This window comes from Podarcis erhardii, assembly GCF_964252035.2.
Source record: "Podarcis erhardii genome assembly, chromosome: 9".
Taxonomy (NCBI): domain Eukaryota; kingdom Metazoa; phylum Chordata; class Lepidosauria; order Squamata; family Lacertidae; genus Podarcis; species Podarcis erhardii.
In genome coordinates, this window is record NC_138512.1 from 36,014,000 (window position 1) to 36,037,579 (window position 23,580).

The following is a 23,580-nucleotide window of genomic DNA, read 5'->3' on the forward strand; positions in this document are numbered from 1 at the left end:
GTCTCCATCTCTTTCATGTCCTGATGGAATCTCTCCCCCTGCTCGTCACTCCTTGAACCCAGGTTCTCAGTAAACCGGTCCATATGTGAAAATAGGTAGTGCATCTTGACGCTCATGTTGCAGCCCAGGTTTCTGAAAGCAGTCAGCATGTTGTTGACAGGTTCTGCATAGTTTCTGGCCTTATTGTTGCCAAGAAAGTTCTTCACTACCAGAACAAATGCCTTCCACGCTTCCAGTTCCACTTCGTTCATTGAGTTTCTGAACTCTGGATCTCTGATGAGCTGGCGGATCTGAGGACCGTCAAAGATGCCAGCTTTCAACTTCTCCATGGTCAATCCTGGAAAAGCCTGGCACAAGTAAGTGAAGCAGTCACCATCCTTGTCCAGAGCCTTGGTGAACTGCTTGATTAAGCTGAGCTTGATGTGCAGCGGTGGGAAGAGTATTCTGTCTCTGTCCAACAGAAGGTCGTTGATGACGTTCCTTTCTTTGCAAGGCACCAATTCCTCCCGTACAGGCCCGTCCTTCTTCGTGTAATGCTGAGCATGGTCCCTACTATCCCACATGCACAGAAAACATGGGTACTTGGTGAAGCCAGACTGTTGTCCCAACAAAAAGTTCACCATCTTCAGGTCAACACAAATAAACCACTTATGCTGATCATAACCAATTTTCTCCAGCACATACTTCACCGCTTCATAGTTCTCCTTCAGTGTACTCAAGTGAGCCAGGGGTATAGAGGCAAACTGGTTGCCTTTGTGTAGCAGAACACATTTCAGTGATCACTTGCTGCTGTCAATGAACAGTCTCCAATCTTTGGGTTCGTAGTGTGGCACTCCAAGCTTGAGCAGAAGCTGCGCAATATCTGCACAGTACACCAAGTCCTTCTCTTCCGAGAAAAAACGGAGGTACTCTTGATGCCTGTTGCGGAAGAAGCTGATGTCAGAGAGGAGTCTTTCACCCTTCAATCTGGATGCCAACAGTTCAGCAGAGTCCTTTGACAAGCTGAGGTCGTGAACTAAATCATTCAACTCCTTTTGGGAAAATGGATGTGGAGCATCATCTTCAAGAACCTCTTCTTCTTCTTCATGTCCTTCAACACTGGAGGCATCTTCGTCACTAATGTCAGGAAGTTCTCCGAAGATAGGCACTGGAATTTCATCACAATGAGCTACAGGATGACGTGCTGATTGAAGATCAGGATACTTGAGGCTGCTCCGGTTCTTTCTGTTGATCCCAGTCACATCAACAGTGCAGAAGTAGCAGTCAGTGACATGGTTTGTCGGCTCCCTCCAAACCATGGAAATTCCAAAGTTCAGACTCCTCTTGCCATTGGTCCACCCACATAGAGTCTCAGTGCATGCCTTGCACACCATGTGTGGCGCCCAAGCTTTATCCTGGTCACCAAGTTTAATCCCCAAATAACTTTATGCTTTGCCGCACCAATTTATGGAAGATTTTGAGGTTTTATGACTTCAAACTGATCCCTTTTCGACATAATCACCCAGAACTATCGGACCTGAATACTTCTTGTCATTAAAATAATCATTTCCAATCAAAACAATTATTCGACATGGCATTTTACCCCCACCAACTTCTTCTAAAATGCTCCACACAAGCGTACATGTGAACAAAAATGTAAAAAAACGACATGTGGCCATAGCTCAAAAACTTGACCTGATTGAGCAAAACCAATGTGATTTTTGGATTCAGCACATCAGATTCGTCCTAAATCAACTGAAAAAACGCAGACAACAAATTTGTTGTTGACCAGTGTAATTAGTTGTACTTCAAAAGAAAGCAGCCATCATCAGCAACAGAGTCTTAAAATAACCGCCTTACTATAGACTACAACAGGGTCATTGGGACTCACTGCTTGGAGTGGCCTGCCAAGAACATATCTGATTCATCCAATTAAGTGCCTAGACTACCACTAAGGCAACAGTACTGAGTCAAAGGGTTAGGAATACAAAAGAGTGATGCTCAAAAAGAACACTGTGGTCTGTGTCACTATTGCGGCCACTTCTGCTAGGTGTGCTTGGCACACAGCCCAGCAATCCTCTGCAAACCATGCCAAAAGCCTGACTTTCCAGATCTTGATTTCTTTAATCTTTATTGCACCAGACAGTAGTTAAAGGCACTAACTATTTATGAATCTCTAATTCCATTTAATCATTCTAGCTGATCAATAATGGCAAGTAAAGTGCAATACCTGACAGTCTGAGAGAGCGTGAAACATTCTAAAGATGACATTAAACTTGCTGTTTGAGTAATATATATTTTTTTCATGCTCCTGAGAGTTAAAAGCCTAAAGATGGGCTTTAAGCTAATTAGAGGAATTTGGAAACAGAACCAGGTCAAGTGCTTAGTGTTTATTTAGGCAGCTGGACTGTAAAAGGTGTGATAGTCTGAAGCATCTTATACAATGACAGCAGAAGGCTAACATTATATGAACTGAACACCCCCTTGCATGAGCATGATAACTCGAAATACCTTCCATCTCTAGTTGCAAGATAATTCACAATGCAAAAGTCAGTTTATGAGATCATCTAGCTAGTTATGTCGTTAATGAGTCTGCAGTTTGCCTTTAAGCCAGAAAGCAGAACTATTACTCTGCATATGAAAATTCAGAACTAACTTTGTTTTGACTACCGTATTTTTCGCACCATAGGACGCACCGGACAATAGGACGTGCCTTGTTTTAGAGCGGGGAGAACAAGAAAAAAAAAATCTCCCCCTCTCTGCCCAGCGCCCCTTCAGCGAAGCAGCAGGAGGCGCTGCGCAGAGAGGGGGAGAATTTTCCCCCTCTTGTTTTCCTGCTCTAAAACAAGGTGCCGTTTAAGGTGCGTTCAGGCGGCTACCTTGGAAGCCTGGAGAGCGAGAGGCTTCAGGTTCCTTTCGACCTGCTCTTTGGGGCTGGCAGGGGGAAGAGTGGGTCAGGGAGCAGCGGAAAGGCGCAGCGGAGAGGCTGCTGCCATAGCAGCACGTCACCTCTCCAGCCGGGAGAGGGTGGCGGGGGCCCGCTTTAGCCCCGCGCGCGTTCTCCCGGCTGGAGAGGTGATGCACGGCTATAGAGGCTCCTGCCATAGCTGCGCGTCACCTCTCCAGCTGGGAGAGGGTCGCGGGGCTATGGCGTCTTCGCTCCATAGGACGCACACACATTTCCCCTTCGTTTTTGAAGGGGGAAAAGTGTGTCCTATAGAGCGCAAAATACGGTAAGTAAGTCTTAAGATCGGTTGTGAAATACAGACTTTGCTGTCAAAATCACTGTACTGTATAATCAGATCATGGATGAGGGAGATTTTATTCTGGGCTGACCTGGCATTCAACAGTAGCAGTTGCAGACTGGAGGGGCTGGCACATGGCACAGTCACTAACAGCCTGTGCCGGCTGCCCCCTACCTGGCCTCCCCCTCCTCCCACACCATAGCTCCTCCTACCCAGAACCACTGTAACTGGGCCTCCCACTGCTCTCCCCCACTCCTTTCCTCCCAGGCACATCCCACAAAATTCCCTTACACTAAAAAAAGGAATTTTAAAGAATATAAAAAACAATTTAAAAGAAGAAGCCAGCTCTGTTGAGGAGCAGCATCAGTCCTTATAAAACCTCCCAGGCCTTGCCCTGGGCCAGGTGGATTGAGGCAGGAGGAGGGCCCCCAGGCTCTCAGCAGGGGGAGGTGACCATTCAGGTATTGTGGTCCTGAGTTATTTAGGGCATTCTATGCCACCAACAAAACTTTGAAAATGGCTCTGTACCTAACAGGCAGATAGTGCAGCACTTTTAAAATAGATACAGTATGTGCAAGAGCAAGCATTGCTGCCAGATTCTGTACTAGCTACAGTTTCCGAACTAATTCCAAGCACATTACAATAATCCAGGCGTGAGGTTACCAACACATGAACCACAGTGGCTAGGGTATCCCTGTCCTGATAAAAACATCACCTGAAGTTGGTTATAGGAACTCCCTCCATCAAGGTTATTTGAGCCTCTAGTGACAAATATGTGGGATAAGTATAGTCTCGTATAACCAGCATGCTTAGCTCTACTTAATGGATGAAAGGGTTAAGGCCATAGAGTACACAGTTCTGTCAGACTTAACTAAGTCACACACCCTCACCTTGGGATGAAAGTTTACCAAAAACCTTGTTTCCTCTCTCTTCCACCATGTGAATCCAACCAGAAAGGACGTCTGAGATAATCGCTTTAAGCCCAGACCGTGTGGCTTTAGCAAGTCATCATTGTGTTTCTATATAAATAATTTAGAAACATTTTACCACTTTTTGAAACTAAGTTTTGCTGCCTGTGTTTTCTTGTTACTGTATGGGAAAGCACATGAATCTGACATTTGGAGGGTTTGTAAATATTAACTGATGGCACTGCAACCCAAATCTCCTAATAACGGCTCTCAAGAGTTTCATATAGATGTTGAAAAGCACTGGAGACAAAATAGTGCCCTGAGGCATCACACAACATAATTGCCAGGTGGGAGGCACATAGGGTTATATCTAATATTAGTCACAACTAGTTGACATCACCTTGCCAACAAAGCTCCGTATAGTTAAAGCCATGGTTTTCCCAGTAGTGATGTATGGAAGTGAGAGCTGGACCATCAAGAAGGCTGATCGCCGAAGAATTGATGCTTTTGAATTATGGTGCTGGAGGAGACTCTTGAGAGTCCCATGGGCTGCAAGAAGATCAAACTTATCCATTCTGAAGGATATCAGCCCTGAGTGCTGAATGACATGACTAATTTAGGTCAATGAATTTCATTGGGTCTACTCTGAGTAAAACTAAACCGGCTACGATTCATAGTCACCCAGTGCAACTCACTGAACCTGGCCCCACAAGTAGCAGTAGAGCCACTATAAAACAGTGCCCCCCTCCCAACACAAAAAGATGATACTGTGGTCAATGGCACTGAAAGTCACTGAGAGATTGAGAAGAAACAACAGGATCACAGTTCCCCTGTTCCTCTGTGAAAGAGGTTACTCTAAGTAATTATCATTGGTAGGCAGAGACTATTAATGAAACACACCCACCCATGGTTTCAACTTCTAAATCAAAATTATTCAAAGGTGGCACTAGAATTCCTATTTTACCTTGGAGAGGACTCAGAGACTGCACCATATCTCAGATTCCACTGAACAAGGGGCCTGGATACTAAGAACTATGCAACTGGTTCTGCAAAGCAAAGAGCTTTTTCAAACAGCCAGCCCTGCATGTTGCATGGCAAACCTCCTGAAAGTAAAGAGGGGTTAAAAGCCATTGTGATATGGCACAAGGTTTGCCATTCGAATGGGACAGAAAAACTAAAATCCCACTGGGTATGCCCACCAGATAGGGTTGCAAGGGACTAGCTCTTTATATCCTTGCAGCGAGCAGGATATCTAATACACATGTGGTATACATTGCAGGGTAGTTGCCCTAATAACAACTATGAGTACCACAGTCTTGAACTAGTTTTGACACAAATGCTCATTACAACACAGAGTGCCACCACACATCCATTCTTTTGTAACAAGCATTATATGCTGCAATATGTGTAATACAAGGGGACATGGGTGGAGCTGTGCTCTAAACCACAGAGCCTAGGGCTTGCCAATCGGAAGGTCAGCAGTTTGAATCCCCATGGCGGGGTGAGCTGCTGTTGCTCAGTCCCAGCTCCTGCCCACCTAGCAGTTCAAAAGCATGTCAATAGGTAGTGCTCTGCCGGGAAGGTAAACTCCGTGCGCTGCTCTGGTTCGCCAGAAGCGGCTTAGTCATGCTGACCACATGACCCAGAAGCTGTCTGCGGACAAACGCCAGCTCCCTCGGCCTATAGAGTGAGATGAGCACACAACCCCAGAGTCATCTGTGACTGGACCTAATGGTCAGGGGTACCTTTACCTTTATGTGTAATACAACAACACTGCTGACTTTGACAAGGTTTAAAGATTTCCTACAAAAACATGTAGGAGAGCTAAGTGTAGACCACATGGGGGAATGACAAAGTTTCATTTTCAACAGAATTAACTTCAAAGTGTATGTATGCTTACAATACTGATAAATGTGCCTCAGATTCACTAACTGATTTCCCTGCCCCCTATAAAGGCATATTTAATTACGGAAAGCTGATTATATACATCAAATGAATACTGTGAGACTTATGCAGAGCTTTGTGTGTTCACCAGCTGGTGTCTATAAAACTTTCAAATAACGTAGAAACTTCAATTTCTTCAAATTCTGAGGTAGCTTTGTACATACAATAGGATACATGTAGAAAACTGTCTCAAGTGTTGCAATGAATGGCAAAGTCATTCTACACATGGAAGCTCCACATACACGTGGAGCATTTGCATACTTGGAAAACCTAAGACATGGGTCTTGAGTTTACGTTATACTTTTTATAATTGGCTTCAGATAAATAGTAATAAAACTCTTTTTATTTATAAAACTCATATATCTATTACTAGATATATGGAGAAACGTGACTCAAAGAAGTAGGAGGCCCAGGGTTCGCTCTGATTGTTTAGAAATACACAATTGCTTTGAGGTCCTCTCCCCTAGCATGGAAGACGAAGAGCAGACTCCATTTGAGGATCTCTCCCTCATTACAGTCGATCAGGTATATGAAGACGAGCAGCAAAGTCAGTCCTCAGGGAATGTGCAGACGACCTTGGAACGGGCAGCTCACGGAAGAACCCCGACCAGACCTAAGAGGAGGCGTGTAGTGGTGATAGGGGATTCCCTACTGAGGGGAACAGAAGCAGTGATCTGTGGGCCTGACATGATGTCTCGGGAAGTGTGCTGTCTCTCCGGGGCTAAGAACCAAGATGTAACGGAACGACTGCAAGGAATCATAAAACCCACTGACAAATACCCCTTCCTCTTGGTTCATGTGGGAACCAATGACACTGCAAGCAATAGCCTCCAGAAGATCAAAAGAGACTACGAGGCTCTGGGCAGGAAATTGAAGCAATTAAATGCACAAATTGTCATCTCATCTGTCCTCCCAGTTGAACGACGTGGCCCAGGGAGAGAGGAGAAAATAGTGGAAGTGAACAGCTGGCTTCGCAAATGGTGTAAACAGGAACGGTTTGGATTTTTAGATCACGGACTGCAGTTTCTTGAAAATGGACTTCTCGCAAGCGATGGGCTGCACCTCACAACGGTTGGGAGGAATGTTTTTGCCAAAAATCTCAGAAACCTCATCAGGAGGGCTTTAAACTGACTAATGTGGGGGAGGGAGACAGTGCTCCTGAAGGTAGGAGTCTATCAATTGATGAAGATGATCATCCAAATGTCATAGACCAAATGGAGCAAACAGCACGCAGACCTAGTGGTGGGAGGAAAAAATGCTTAAATAAGAGACACGGGGGAATGATTAATGGACTTCAATGTCTGTGCACTAATGCGCAAAGCATGGGAAATGAACAAGATGAGCTTGAGCTCTTGGTACAGCAAACTAAATATGACATAATAGGCATCACTGAAACCTGGTGGGATAAGTCCCAGGATTGGAATGTAATAATGGAGGGATACAATCTATTTCAGAGAAACAGACCAGACAAGAAAGGAGGAGGAGTGGCGTTATATGTCAGGGATGTGTATACCTGTGAAGAGATCCAAGATTTAGAACCTCAAAGCCAAAGTGAGAGCATTTGGGTCAAAATTAAGGGAGAGAAGAATAACAGTGACCTCATTGTAAGCGTTTACTATAGATCCCCAAGCCAAACGGAGGACATAGATGATGCCTTCCTGGAACAGATGGCCAAGCATTCAAAAGGAAGGGAGATAGTAGTAATGGGGGACTTCAATTACCCGGATATTTGTTGGATGTCAAACTCAGCCAAGAGCATAAGGTCAAACAGATTCCTCACTGGCCTTGCAGACAACTTCATTGTCCAGAAAGTGGGAGAAGCAACAAGAGGAACAGCCATTTTAGACCTGGTCCTAACCAGTGTTGATGACCTGGTTAGTGGGGTAGAAGTGGAAGGATCATTAGGCGCGAGTGATCATGCTCTTCTGAAGTTTACTATACAGCGGAAAGGAGCAGCCAAGCATACTAGGACTCAATTTCTTGACTTTAAGAATGCCGACTTCATAAAACTTAGGGAAGTGCTGGGTGAGATCCCATGGACAGTAAAACTAAAAGGAAAGGGAGTTCATGATGGCTGGGAGTTTGTTAAGAGGGAGATAGTAAAAGCACAACTTCAGGCAATACCAATGAGATGGAAACATGGAAGGTGCCTAAAGAAGCCAGGGTGGCTATCTAAAGAACTTTTAACTGAGTTAAGATTAAAAAAGGATGTGTACAAAAAATGGAAAAGGGGGGAAACCACCAAAGAGGAATTCAAACAAATAGCCAGCACGTGTAGACACAAAGTCAGAAAAGCTAAAGCACAGAATGAACTCAGGCTTGCTAGAGAGGTTAAAAGCAACAAAAAAGGCTTTTATGGGTATGTTCATAGCAAAAGGAAGAACAAAGAAACAGTGGGGTCACTCAGAGGAGAAGATGGTGAAATGCAAACAGGTGACACAAAAAGGGCTGAACTCCTCAATGCCTTCTTTGCCTCAGTCTTCTCCGATAAAGAAAACAATGCCTGACCTGAAGAATTTGGAGCAAATGATTCAGCAGAGGAAACACAGCCCAGAATAACTAAGGAGATAGTACAAGAATACTTGGCTAGTTTAGATGTATTCAAGTCTCCAGGGCCACATGAACTGCATCCAAGAGTATTAAAAGAACTGGCAGATGTGATCTCAGAACCACTGGCAGTCATCTTCGAGAATTCCTGGAGAACAGGCGAAGTCCCGGCAGACTGGAGGAGGGCAAATGTTGTCCCTATTTTCAAAAAGGGGGAAAGAGAGGACCCAAATAATTACCGCCCAGTCAGTCTGACATCAATACCAGGTAAGATTCTGGAGCAGATCATTAAGCAAACAGTCTGTGAGCACCTAGAAAGGAATGCTGTGATCACCAATAGTCAGCATGGATTTCTGAAAAATAAGTCATGTCAGACTAACCTGATCTCGTTTTTTGACAGAATTACAACCCTGGTAGATGAAAGGAACACCGTGTATGTAGCCTATCTTGATTTCAGCAAGACATTTGACAAGGTGCCCCATGATATTCTTGTAAAGAAGCTGGTAAAATGCAGACTTGACTATGCTACCACTCAGTGGATTTGTAATTGGCTGAGTGACCGAACCCAAAGGGTGCTCATCAATGGTTCCTCTTCATCCTGGAGAAGAGTGACTAGTGGGGTGCCACAGGGTTCTGTCTTGGGCCCAGTCTTATTCAACATCTTTATCAATGACTTGGATGATGGACTCAAGGGCATCCTGATCAAATTTGCAGATGACACCAAACTGGGAGGGGTGGCTAACACCCCAGAGGACAGGATCACACTTCAAAATGACCTTGACAGATTAGAGAACTGGGCCAAAAGAAACAAGATGAATTTTAACAGGTAGAAATGTAAAGTATTGCACTTGGGCAAAAAAATTGAGAGGCACAAATACAAGATGGGTGACACCTGACTTGAGAGCAGTACATGTGAAAAGGATCTAGGAGTCTTGGTTGACCACAAACTTGACATGAGCCAACAGTGTGCCGCGGCAGCTAAAAAATCCAATGCAATTCTGGGCTGCATCAATAGGAGTATAGCATCTAGATCAGGGGAAGTAATAGTGCCACTGTATTCTGCTCTGGTCAGACCTCACCTGGAGTACTGTGTCCAGTTCTGGGCACCACAGTTCAGGAAGGACACTGACAAACTGGAACGTGTCCAGAGGAGGGCAACCAAAATGGTCAAAGGCCTGGAAACGATGCCTTATGAGGAACGGCTAAGGGAGCTGGGCATGTTTAGCCTGGAGAAGAGGAGGTTAAGGGGTGATATGATAGCCATGTTCAAATATATAAAAGGATGTCACATAGAGGAGGGAGAAAGGTTGTTTTCTGCTGCTCCAGAGAAGCGGACACAGAGCAATGGATCCAAACTACAAGAAAGAAGATTCCACCTAAACATTAGGAAGAACTTCCTGACAGTAAGAGCTGTTCGACAGTGGAATTTGCTGCCAAGGAGTGTGGTGGAGTCTCCTTTGGAGGTCTTTAAGCAGAGGCTTGACAACCATATGTCAGGAGTGCTCTGATGGTGTTTTCTGCTTGGCAGGGGGTTGGACTCAATGGCCCTTGTGGTCTCTTCCAACTCTATGATTCTATGATTCTATGATTCTATGATTCTTCTCATGTACCACATGCATGTACGATGCACATTTGCAAAGAAGGCGATGCTGCAAATTGATATTCAATACACAAAGAGGGGATCATTGTAAATATCTTTTAAATATAAAATACACACATGCACGTACACATACTTTTTGATAGGACTTGGCTTTCCCCTAAGTCATCTCACTTGCTTGAGTCAACTGAAGCAATTTGCTCTACGCGTAACTTTCTGCAGTGCACCATCTCAACTGGCGCACTGTGATCAAGGCAGAGAGTGTAGATCTGTGTGCCTTGCAGCAACAATCTTCTCATCCGTTCCAGTTGTGTGCTTCTAAGCATACCACATGAGTACATTAAGCATACTTTCACCAACTTACCCACAAGGCCTGTATGTAAACACAATGTAACTTTCTTCATCACTTCGCTCAATGAATGTAACGCAGGTATATTTTTCCCAATGCCGCATTGCCTGCTTGAACATTGCTCGTTGACTGCCTGGAATCAATGTTTGCAATGAAATACACAAATGATTTTTAGAGAGAGAAAATGTATCCTGTTTCACGCCAACAGCATTCAAGTAAATTTGATGGGTTTTGGAAAAAAACACTTGCACTTGAAACAAGCAAGAGTCTTTCAAGTGCAAACTAATACTGAATGCGGGTTTTGGGAAATAAGCAATGAAAACAGTGACTGGCAAATAGAATAAACTTTGCACAGCAAGGGCAACATTTTCCAAAATGTACCCCAATACGCACACAAATTCTACAAGGTGAATTCATACCATTACGCTTTTTCATTACTTCTAAGTTATATCCAACAGTGGCTTTGTGCTAGCAGAAGTGATTTTCTTGTCATCCTATCCTATTCAAAAGCTACATTTGACAGCTGGGGGATCCTCCAGAACAGCACTGGATATGGCATAGAGGGCTGCAACTGGTAGGAGGGATTGATAAAAATGGGTGTGTTAAGTTACATGAGTGGCAGTGCTTCCTTTAGCACAAAGCCGCCAGAAGATACAACCCTGTGTTCAGAAGGAAATGGGTGAAAGGTCAGATCGACTCTTCACCCCAGGTTTGAACATCCTGTGACCCAGAAATGCAAAGGCACAGTCCATCACCCACATCTTGTCAAACGTTTGATAACATATTGTCTATGCAAGCCCCTAAGTTGTGGAAATCACTCTCCACAAAGGTATTATTATTATTATTATTATTATTATTATTATTATTATTAGAATTTATATACCGCCATATACCTGAAAGTCTCAAGGTGGTTCACAGAACAAAATCAAAATATAAAACTACAAAACATCTGACTCCTTCGCTACAGAGTTCTTGGAGAATGCTGATGGTAAAGTTCTTGATGTATATTTTATGACCTATCCAATTTTTTTAAAATTTTAAATAACTTTAATCTGTTTTAATGTGTTTTAATTTGTGGTAAATTATAGCAATGCCCTGCCCTCCCCCCAAATTTTACAGTGCAAGGCAAGCAGAAGAAGAGGTTTACTGAGCCACTGTTGGAACATCACACCTAGAATGGCTTAGGTTAGTGAGTTCCAACTGGTGCAGGTGTGCTGCATGTTGAGAAGCCATGACATTTGGTTTCTTTATTGTTGTACTGGGACTTCAGTATTAGTCCGTTGGGTCAGGGGAAGAGAACTTGGGGTCCTCCAGATGGTGGCTGAAGTACAACTCCCATTATCCAAGGCCATGTTAGCTAAGTCTCATGGGAGGTGGAAACCAGCAACATCTGGAAGTTTAAAAGCTCCTGCATTAGATGCTACTGATACAAAAACAGTCTACCATTGTGTCGTCTTCTTTGTGCATGCAAGAGACAAAAATTTACATTGATAGAAATGTCAGACTGACAGGCTAAAAGCAATGTGAAAAAACAGCACTGAACTAAGCTATAGGCAGCAGAATGAAATATCTGCAGGATGCTTTGAATGCAGAGACATTACTGACTGGTCACTCCTGCGTGTGTTTTCACATTTCTTCAGCTGCCTCTAAAACATGCATGCATTCCAAAAACAGGAATAAGCAGAGTGTAACTTCAGAGAGTGAAGACTCACACAACTGTTTCATCTGTTGGTTTGTGCAATAGGCATGCCATGTGCAGACCTCTCTTCCTAATGGTGTGCACACATAGCTTGTGTGGAAAAAAACAGCTGACCCGACAAAAGCATAACACAAGCTGCAACAGAATTTCTTGCACACGTGGACCTGATCATTGCTTTGGCAGTCTGGTATCAAAAACCACCTATACCAACAGAACAGAGACTGGGCTACGGAACACACAGTGCTCAGAGCTCTCTAATCTATGCAGGTTTGCCAAGCACATCTGCATGATTCCAGGACAAATTTCTATACAATATTCCAGGAGATAATGAGCAGTAGATGAGAGAGGAGTGAATGATGAGCTGACACAGTGACTGGACTTTTCATTTGCTTGGCAACTAATAGGAGTCTTTCTCCCTTTTCTGAGCCTTTTTTTTTTTTTGCCAAATCTGATGTACATTGCCTTTGGCATACAATAATTTTGGAGTAAGACTGGTCCCAATCACTCGTTCTAAACAATTAGCTCCCATTCCGTATCATTTAAATTAGAAATCTCTGACCGAGAAAGACTATTCATTTTAATTGGGAAGCAGAGATAGATAATCAGGTATATCTGTGTTCCAGTATACTTTTTCGGCAAGAAAATTGCCCTTATTCCTCTCTCTCCCTATCTCCTTCCACCATCACATGCTCCTATCCACTTGGAGGGCAAATGCATGTTGATGCAGGTTTCTGGGAGCATATCCCTTGCTGGATAAGAACCTGTGTGTTGTTTTATCATGTCACACATGCTTTTAAATATATTAGAAAGCTCTCCTGATATTTAACTGTGATGTATCGCTATTTCTTTTAGCCAACCATGTGAAATGTAAATTGAATCTGTTTCAGTGGAAAAGAGGCATCTTGGAGTCATTGAGCACAGGAACTGCAACATTTTCATATAAGCTAAACTGTATGTATATTTAAGTTGACCTGAATCTCAAGGTATTATGATAAAAGGAAAAGTTGAGTTAGTTTGCTACCACACACTGCCCCTTAGTCACTTGAGTGCTACTTGATTCACAGCATTTTCAAGTTACATTTAATTTTTAGGAATTAAAGCATTTGTAAAGAAAGCTTTAAAGGAGCTACAATTGTATAAAGACACTTGTACTATAAAATATGCATTTATTTCAGAGTTTGTAATTGTGATATATAGCCAGGACACCTAGAAAACAAGAAAGAGAGAATCCATTTCAAGACCTCTGTTTCATTTTTTAAAAATTCTACTAATTCTAAGGGTCAATTCCTTCAAGGATAAAAGTGTATCTTTTGTCTTTCTTACCAGTGAAATTTCCTCCTATAACATATGGAATGACACCCCCAGGCCATATCCGTTCTGTGCGTGATGTAGCTGCTCGTGGAAACCGTTTCTTCTCATAGCTCCCTGAGACTGTTAGAGCTGCTCTTCCCTTTGTTATATTATTTTGCTGGAAACCTGCAATGATATTTATAATAGAAAATGGAACAAAATGCTTAAAATTTCATTAATGAAAATATCTTCTTCAAAGATAGAAGGATTTCCCCCCTATATATATATATATACCCAGACTTGCAATGCAATGGACAAACATGAATTAACAAATGCTTAAAATGAATTGAATTAACAGCTCAATACTATGGAGCTGTTTATCATGCACCGATGCCAAATCCATGCAATCATGCAGCTCATGTCTTCGTTGCCATGTTTGCACCTGCTTGAAAAATCCCTGGAAAACAGGCATGCTGGTGCCATAGTACCAGACTTGGAACTGGGTTGAAGTCCTGAGACAGCAGAACAGCTTCCTTGAACTGGCACACAGGATCCTGTTGCCAGTCCTATGAAACTTTGCCTTAATGCAGTGGTTAGTCAGATACAGTTGTATAACTGAATCTTTATTTATAAGGATTCACACATGTTGTTATATAAAAAGCACTTAAACATTAAAAAGAAGCAGGCAAATTAAGACTACCAGGGCTGCATGATGTTACACAGCCAAGTCAGTTTTCCAAAACCTGGGTGCCCCTGTTGAAGGAAAATTTGCAAGAGAGATGGCGGTAGGTGGTAGGCAGAAAGAGGATCCTAACTCTTCTCCTGTAGATACCTCATTCCTTCTGCAGCTACTTCCCTCTATGTCAGAAACTGGACTGAGGAGGAATGGTGGGGACCGCCGCCCCCCCTTCTCCTGACCCTTCCTGAGAACAGGAGGACAGTATAGATTTAGATCAGTGGTTTGCAGAAGGGCATAGTTCAGAGGCTACAGAGAGCAGAAGCTGGGAAATATTGGAAGAGGAACAGCAAGGAGGAGGAGGAAGAGGGGAGAGACAGCTGACAGACTCAATGTCCTTGGAAAGCATTCCTGACCCCCCCCCCCTTCTCCCAGGACCAGATGGGCGTTGAGAGTAGTAGAACAGAGAGCTCAGTGGCAGAAGGCTCAGATTATAACGTAGATTAGGGGAGACGAATGGGGGTGGGACTTTACTTGGAGCAACACCATCATTGCATAGAGACTATGCCCCTTTCTCTCTCTCTGTGAATACTGAATAAATTACATGGTAAGGACTTTTCTTTGGGGAGGGATAGTATTCTCTGAGCCTTGACACCCCACCACTTTTTCCCTCAACAGTGGATGCAAATTTATCTCAGCCATTGTAACTAATGTATCCGTGACCATATCACCAACCTATATTATTGCATTTCCCAATGAATGAACAGTAAGTCATATACTGAGAGGCACCAAGCAGTAATTGTAATTTTGATTTGCCTTCCATATTTAGATTCCAGAAATTAAATATAAAACAGGATCTGTCAAACTTGAACTTTGGGATAAATTTAGTCACTTTTCATAGTTTCCCATTTCTCAAAAACTAGGCTTAAGCAGTTCAGCCCAATCATTTATTTATTTTTTTAGGGTCTCTTTTACTCACAGCATATATAGAATTCCCTAATCCACCAGAGCTTGTCCATTGATCTCAATAGAGAAACCCCGTCTGTACGCAGTTTGTGTGCCTCCACTGATCTCAGGGAAGCTGGTACATGCAAGAGCTAGCAAATCAAAGTGTCCACACCTCTGTGGATTGTGATGGAGACAAATCTTACAGTACTCAGTGGCATTGTAAAATCTGGACATCTACCCACTGGAATAGTACAATACCTGAGCCAAATCTTCTTATGCTGTCTATAAGCTGAAACAGGGCATCACTTTTTTTTGACACTGCACGCTCTCCAAAACCACCTTTTAAAAGAAGAAAATTCAATGAGAAACCGCACACATACATCGAGCGCACGAGTTTACAGAAAACTGAGGTGGGGGGAAAGATTTTTTTCTGAATGTGAGGAGATGCTAAAGAAATGTGCCTTTAACATTCTTTTGGCCATTAACATTCTATTGAGAATGAAACAAAAACAAATTTGTTGTCATAAGGGTTGTTGGTTTTTTTGCGTGCATTCCAAAATGCCAGCCAGCATAACTTTGGCATTTCAACAATTTACAACACTTACATCATCTAATTACAATTTGCCAATTCCCCCCAGGGCCTTGACAAGTCTCAGTACTATGAATGGCAAACTTTATTATTATTTCAGAGATACACAATTCTACAGACTTGGATAAAGTGCAGGTATCTGAGTACTGAGGAATACTGAGTACTGAGGAGACAGATAAAACATATGATTTAAAAAATACAAGATAGTTGAATTCACATTGGATGCAATTCACAATAGAGTGTGTACCTCCAGGTGTGATGTTAAACTATGATACACTTAAAGTTATTGACATACGTGTGGTTTTTACTAAGACTGGAAGGCATACAAGGATGCTAAGTTATCAGGTACTCCAGTAACTCTAGTACTAATAGCTGAGGAACTGATGGATAGAGTCCTAAAAATGAATTACAGGAACAGCCAGATCCTTTATCTCAATATTCACCATGCCACAAAAATCAGATCTCTTCTGATAGCATTTGTTTGACTTCTTTTGCCTTTGAACTGTCTGTCTGCAATTGTCTTCAAGTGTTAAATGTGTCACCAGCAACTTCATTGTATAGAGGGCTTTTGGGTGACTTCATAAAATCCCCATTATTGATATTTGTAAAAAATATCTAATACTAAAGAACCATTATTCCTGCTTGTTACAGAAGCACTGGAATGATTTTTTTTTTAAAAAGGCTTAAAGCGGTACAATGAAACATAGGTTAGCCATTTCAGCAATTCTCTGAATGCTTTTGACATACAGTTTCCACGCGAGCTTCCCAAATGGCAATCTTCAAAGACATATTACAAAGTACACAGTGCCATAAAAGGCAAGCTAGTTGCATGGTTGCTCAATAATCTGTGTAATTATTTGCTTTACACTGTCACATAGCTGCAGCGGCCCTCAAGAAAAATTTCTCAAATTTTTGCTTAGATTTTAAGGGAATGAGACAATACTTTAAGACATTCCTTCTGAATGAGATATTTTATAGCACCAGAGTGTACTAGACAGCACACCAACATTTACTGCCCATTGATCTAATACTTTATTTATGAAAAAACAAACACAACGAAAGAAAGTGAATAACTACACAGAAGAGATACCGGTAAGTATCCTTAGCAGTGGAATTCCATACAGGTCTAGTCAAATATAAGTGCCATAGAGTTCAATGGGGCTTGCTCCCAAGTAAGTCGTACCGCTGCCTTAAAAACAATAATTTTCATTTGTTGTTCATTGTTCAAATTTATTAATAGTCCTATACCTTCAGATTCCAAAAATGAATTTTTGATTCTATAAGAAATGTTAGATTAATGTACAGATAAACTGCACTATTGTTCATATTTAAAAATCTATAATAGTTCTACTTCAAGAATTAGAATGAAAAACTCCCTGATTCTAAATATTTCCACTTTTTTACAATGTGTCATAGTAATGCAGCTATAGAAAGTAACATTTCCTGAAATAACATAACTTTGCCTAAAGAATAATATTCTGCTTTTTCTGGCAGTGAGCATGCATGTTTCCCAAGAAAGACATGAAGAATATTAATCTGAGAGGTGTTGTATATTGTTTTTAATATATATATATATATATATATATATATATATATATATATATATATATATATAATGGTTTTTCAGATGTTTGTGAATCCAAAGCAAGAATGCAGGCTAAACAAAATAATCACTTATGTTCAAGTCTGAGAATGATTCACCTTGCTGTGTTTATCTGTCAGCAAAATTAGGCTGTGAAACAGTTCAAAGCTAATTAAAACTACTTGTTGTGGTGAGGGTGGGTGGAATTAACTGAATCTATTAACATTTAAATCCAGATCTTTAAAAAGATCAAAAGATTCTACTACTTAGAACAGGTGATTTTAAGAAAAGATAAGCAAAAAATGACGAGAAAGTGTAAAAATAGTACATTCATTATTTTTTTTAATTGACCAGAAGGCAGAAATCTAAAGATTACTTTTGTAAAAAAAAAATGCCCATGGACTGGGGAAAGGGATTGATTCTGGCAATTCTAGCTATGCTTTGAACAGCAGGTTGCAGATATTCTGAGGTGATAATATTTCTCTCCCATACTGTAGAAAGCTAAATTTTCTGATCTCTGAATATCACGGTGCTGTTAAAGAAGGAAGAGCAGGTCAGGCCATTTAATCCTGGCCATTTGGCAATTCATTTGGCCAGAGGAGAAGAAAATGAAGTGCTTTCTCCCCACCAGAAGCATCTTCCAGGTGAATCACAACTGAAACAAGCAGAATAGTTACGTGATCTTATACTACAACTGGTATTACTGGGGGATGGAGGTGGGCTCTCTTCAGGTATGAAAGTGCACTACTTCACTTACTTCGTTCTGCCTGGACACTGAGGTCCAGCACCGAGGGCCTTCTGGCAGTTCCCTCACTGTGAGAAGCGAAGTTACAGGGAACCAGGCAGAGGGCCTTCTCGGTAGTGGCGCCCGCCCTGTGGAACACCCTCCCATCAGATGTCAAAGAAATAAACAACTATATGACATTTAGAAGACCTCTGAAGGCAGCCCTGTTTAGAGAAGTTTTTTAATGACTGATGTTTTAATGTATTTTTAATCTTCTGTTGGAAGCTGCCCAGAGTGGCTGGGGAAACCCAGCCAGATGGGCAGGGTATAAGTAATAAATTATATTATTATTATTATTATTATTATTAATTATTATTATTTTGAATAGTCTTACATCCTCTTTATATGATTATATGTACTACTGCACTTACTTCAAAATACAGATCATAGATAACAGATTTATAGATCTGGAAGTGACCCTGAGGGAAATCTAGTCGGACCCCCTCCAATGCAGGAATATGCAGCTGACCTGCTGCATTTTGGGTCTCACTTCTAAATGGGACCCAAAGTCCTGCCACGGACATCACAGCAGCAGTTGGAAATGTTTCCCAGAGAAGTAAACAGCTGTATTTTCTTTGAATTAGACTCCACTGCTAACAATGTAAACATGTTAGCACAGATTAGTGCTTTATAATTGTTTGCATGCTGTACGCAGATTTCATGTTAATAAATCAGGGATATAATTATGGAAGTTCTAAAGAATTTGTCTCGGGGCATTTTTTTTCTATTAAAAACTCATTCTGGCATTACTTAACTGATGAAACAAATCTCTATCTATTATGAATTGCACAAAAACACCTTCAGATCTTAAGGCGAAGACTGTGCTTTGTTGCACTGCTCCTACGCAGTTCTCTCTGGATGAAAGGTAACTTGTTTCAAGGCTGTATAGCAGGGAAGAACATTGCGTACATGGCAGTTGCGATGCAGAACTGTCCAGCCAGCCATGGTGTAAAGGAAAAAGCTTGCAAAGGAGGGAAGAAACCTGAGGCTGAATTGGTTTTAATAGGAAATTGTGGCACTGCTTTTCAGGCATGGGACAAATTTCGGGGGTGAACAGCAAACTTACCCCCAATGCCAAATCCCAGGCATTTGATGGCTGAAAGGCCTGTCCCTGGCAACTCAGATGTTATTATTTGAGAGCAGATGATTGCTTTTAGAAGGTTGCTTTTAAATGTTTCAATTGCATTGTTTTAGTTTTAATATGTTTGCTGCTCTGGGCTCCTTTGAAGGAAGGGAGGGATAGCATGTAAGCTGGCAAGTGAGTAAGTAAGTAAAATCTGCTCTTATTGGCTGACATTTCCCCCCAGAATGTCCCTATCGTTCGAAGGCATGGGATATGGTGGCATCCATGCTTTGGTCAACACTACATTCAGGGGATGGGAGACAGCAACTTGCAGCTGGTGGTATCTGAAAGAAGTGCTACTGCTGGCACAGATGTGAAAGGAAAATAAAGAGACAGAGAGAAATCACCTAACCAAAAAAACAACAACCCACAGTCTCTTACCAGTTTTTACCAATTTGTCAATCCACTTATCTCACCCATTATTCAAGGAGGGGCACAGGACATCAAGGACTGGGATGTTTGGGGGTAGAATAATCCCCAGAAAGTGTACAAAAGATTTCATCTTACCAGCAGTCCCCGCAGGAAAAGAGCCCCAAGAGCAAGCAGTCTTTGCTTGTACAAGGTGGTAACTCTGTCTTACTCCTCCCAGTCTGAGAATGCTTGATAGTGCAAGAAGACCCCTTTTGGCCTCCATGCCATCTCTAAGAGCAGGAGGAGGGTCACCTCCACTGCAACCAGCACCTGAATAATAGGGTGTGCAGCCTCTTTACCAGCCATTCTTTAGAGGGGCAGAGGAATAACTACCAATAGGTGCAGCATGACTACTTAAGACTCCAATTTCCTTCCCAATCCTTTCTGGAGTGCCGCCCTGGCTTGGGTGTGCTATATCTGGCTAGAAAGCACACAGCTCCACAGGGAGCTATCCGTGGTCCTGCTCATCTGTTGAGCTTCTCTGGTCCTCCCCTGCTCTAGGTTATCATCTGCAGGACACCACCACAGAAATAAGCTCCCAGTTTGAACATTTAAAATTTGGGCTCCGCCTTAGTTATAAACAGGTAAGTAGAATGGAACCGTAGTTGAGATTATTTTCCTTCGCTGTTTCTATCAAAGGAAATTTATCCATATGCAGAGGTTATTACTGGTGCTTAAAAGGCTGTCAGGCTGATTCAAGTAGGTATGCTGCATCCAACAGCTTCTCCAAAGCAGAAACACAGAAATATATTCTCCTGCCCATGTCTGAAGTATGGACAAAAAGCCAGGGATTGCATAGGGCATATATCCTCGTCAACCTCATCATCAGGGATTGGCTTGAAATAGAATTGGTTTCTGTTTCACACACACCAAACAGATTTCATCGGCAGGTCATGGGAAAGTAGAATGAGGATATGAATTTCATCCAAGCTGCTCTCTGCTTCCTTCTGCATAGATCTGGGATGCAGCATAGATCAGATCCTCTCCGTTACAGTTGACACTCACTAATAAGGATGGCCTGCAGTTTCCTCATGATCACACTGTACTTCCCAGGCTTGGTAACGTAAGCTGGATATTTACACAGCTGTACCATGCATTAACAAACTGTTCTCAGCATTTCTTCCCATGGAAAGCCCAGTAGGTATCTATAATGTTTTCCCTGGTCCTTATGCACATGGTAGGCATGGTATATAAGGTCATTTTTGTCTCCACTGAATCCCCAGACAACACACTCAGGAGAATGTTTTGTATGAACTTTGGTGAGTCCAGCAAACTTGGTTACCTTATTGCTCACCCCTAACCTCCAGTCATTTATGAAGAAATTAAAAAGATCAGCTCCTGATATTGAACCTTGGAGAACTCTACTTTTCACACCACTGCATTGGGAGAAATGCTGATTTATTCCTAGCCTTTGTACCTAGGGAGCACAGAATTAACAAAACAACGAGGCCCATGGTCAGGTAAAGGTTGAACCATTTACATCAAATGTTTGGTGATGGAAAGTCACTTGGAGCCAGCTAATCTGAATGAATTGTTACAGCAACATCACTGTCAAAGTGCTGGTTATTTTCTTTAAAGACTGAATTTTTGGGGAAGCGGGTGGGATCAGAATACCTAAAAGATCATTCCTACCTTCATTAGCTTCCCCATACCTTCAAGTCACAGGAGGGAGGTCACTACCAGAAATTCAGTTAGCAGGTATGGAACAGGATAGCCTTCTCCATAGCACTTAGATTCTGCAAGTTCCTGCTGCAAGAGATCAACCTGCCCCACCCCTGATGACATTTCCATGACGGGTAAACAGTATTTTATACCAACAAGCTTATGTGCTTGTCTGACTTTATCACTGTGATCTCTCAAACTGATTCTTTCTCAAGCTCTCATTTTGTTTTGTTTTTTTACTAAAATTTTTATTAGTTTTTACAATATCAATGACAAACAAAAACATAAAACAAACAAAACATAACAAACATAAATCATAACCTTATTGAAAATAACAGTTATTTACTTTGTAAAACAACTTCCTCGTTTCCCCTTAGTTGAATTTCATTGCATATCCTTATAACGGTTTTCCAAATCCCAATTTTAATACCCTTTAAATTAAACATTAACATCTTTAAATCTTCTCCTTCTTGTATTAAACATATTATTTTATCAGTTAACATAGATACAATCCTAAGCCCTTTAAGTATCTAGACGCTATTTCCAGTTATTTTAGCTTAACAAATTTAACTAAATAATCTTTAAATTTCTTCCATTCTTCGTGGTGTTCCTCCTCCTTCTGGTCACAGACTCTTCCGGTTAGATCGGCTAGCTCCATACAATCCATCATCTTCATCTGCCATTCTTCTGTTGGTAATTCTTGAGTTTTCCACTTTTTAGCTAACAAAATACGAGCCGCAGTTGTGGCATACAAAAATAGATTAACATCTTTCTTGGGCAATTCCGAACCTGTTATTCCAAGAAGAAAGGCCTCTGGTTTCTTTATAAATGTATATTTCAACATTTTTTTCAATTCATTATAAATCTTTTCCCAGAAGTCTTTCACCTTGGAGCAGGTCCACCACATATGAAAGAATGTTCCTTCCTTTTCTTTACATTTCCAACATGTATTATCACAATTATGATACATCTTTGCTAATTTTACAGGGGTCAAATACCATCTATACATCATTTTCATAATATTTTCCTTTAACAAAGTACATGCGGTGAACTTCACCCCTTTCTTCCACAATCTTTCCCAGTCCTCAAACATTATGTTATGTCCTAAATCTCTTGCCCAATCTATCATCACCGATTTAACTTGTTCATCTTTTGTATGCCAGTCCAGCAAAAGCTGGTACATTTTAGATAAGTTTTTACCTTCAGTATCTAACAACTCCATCTCCAACTTAGATTTTTCCAAGGAAAAACCATTTTTCTTATCCAGTTTATACAATTCGTTAATCTGGTGGTAATGTAGCCAATTTAACTTATCTTTAATTTGCTCAAATGGTCTTAATTTATAGCCTTCCTCTTCCTCTATTAATAAGTCATAATATTTCAACCATTTGGTATCCATATTTAATTTTTTCTGGGCCTTTGCCTCCATTGGTGAAAGCCATCTGGGTGTCTTTCTTTCTAAAAGGTCTTTATATTTTATTCAAACATTATACAACGATTTCCTAATTATATGATTTTTAAATGCTAAAGGGAAGTTTTCCTTCTGCACATATGTTTTCCCTCTGCACATAACTGTTGCATTATGGGGAAGCATTGCTTCTTTTCTCTTGCATTCTGGGAACTCTCGCTTATAATCTTTTCTCTGTTTCTGCACACACTGTACGAACCTGCTCCAAACACCAAGACATTCCCTCATCGCTCAGTTCATCTTAAGTTCATGGTGACTTGTTCTCCATGCATAGCTGACCACATCTATAGAACTTGATTATTATATTCTTTCATGTTATGATCAATCATTAGTAATTGTTCATGTTATATTAATCTTTAGTTACAATTTAATTAGGAGGTTTCATGCCTGTCTAGTCCCAACCTCGTTTCCCAGCCTTTAATCTACCGGTGATTAATGTTCACATGTAATTCCCACCCCTCACATGTAATTCCCGCCTTGTATGTATGTTAACCAATCAGCATTAAGTTTCTTTGTGTTTGTATCAACCAATCAGCCACAAGCACACCTGTGGCAATGTTTGTAATATTCAATAAAAGAGAGTTCCCGGGACTTCCCCGGCAGACGCCTCTCGCGACACCCACTGCTCGTCTCCCGTGATTTTCATTCCTACAAAATGCTTTATGGGCTTTTACTTTATCATACCACAAATATGCATGCCAACCAAACACATTATCAAATCCCTCCAAATCTAGTAAATCTGTATCTTCTAATTTCATCCATTCTTTAATCCAACAAAG

General features: G+C 41.4%; 1 protein-coding gene across 3 annotated transcripts in view; it reads right to left on the reverse strand.

The window, feature by feature from the left end:
- The window catches only part of TLL1 (tolloid like 1), a 137,532-nt gene that overhangs the window by 51,042 nt on the left and 62,910 nt on the right, over nucleotides 1-23,580 (reverse strand). For all 3 annotated transcript variants that reach the window (XM_081875266.1, XM_081875269.1, XM_081875267.1), the window contains 3 exons: nucleotides 15,441-15,521; nucleotides 13,592-13,744; nucleotides 10,585-10,702 (listed from right to left, as the gene is read on the reverse strand). In XM_081875266.1, coding sequence (XP_081731392.1) covers nucleotides 10,585-10,702; nucleotides 13,592-13,744; nucleotides 15,441-15,521 — 352 coding nt within the window. The remainder of the gene's footprint in view (nucleotides 1-10,584; nucleotides 10,703-13,591; nucleotides 13,745-15,440; nucleotides 15,522-23,580) is intronic.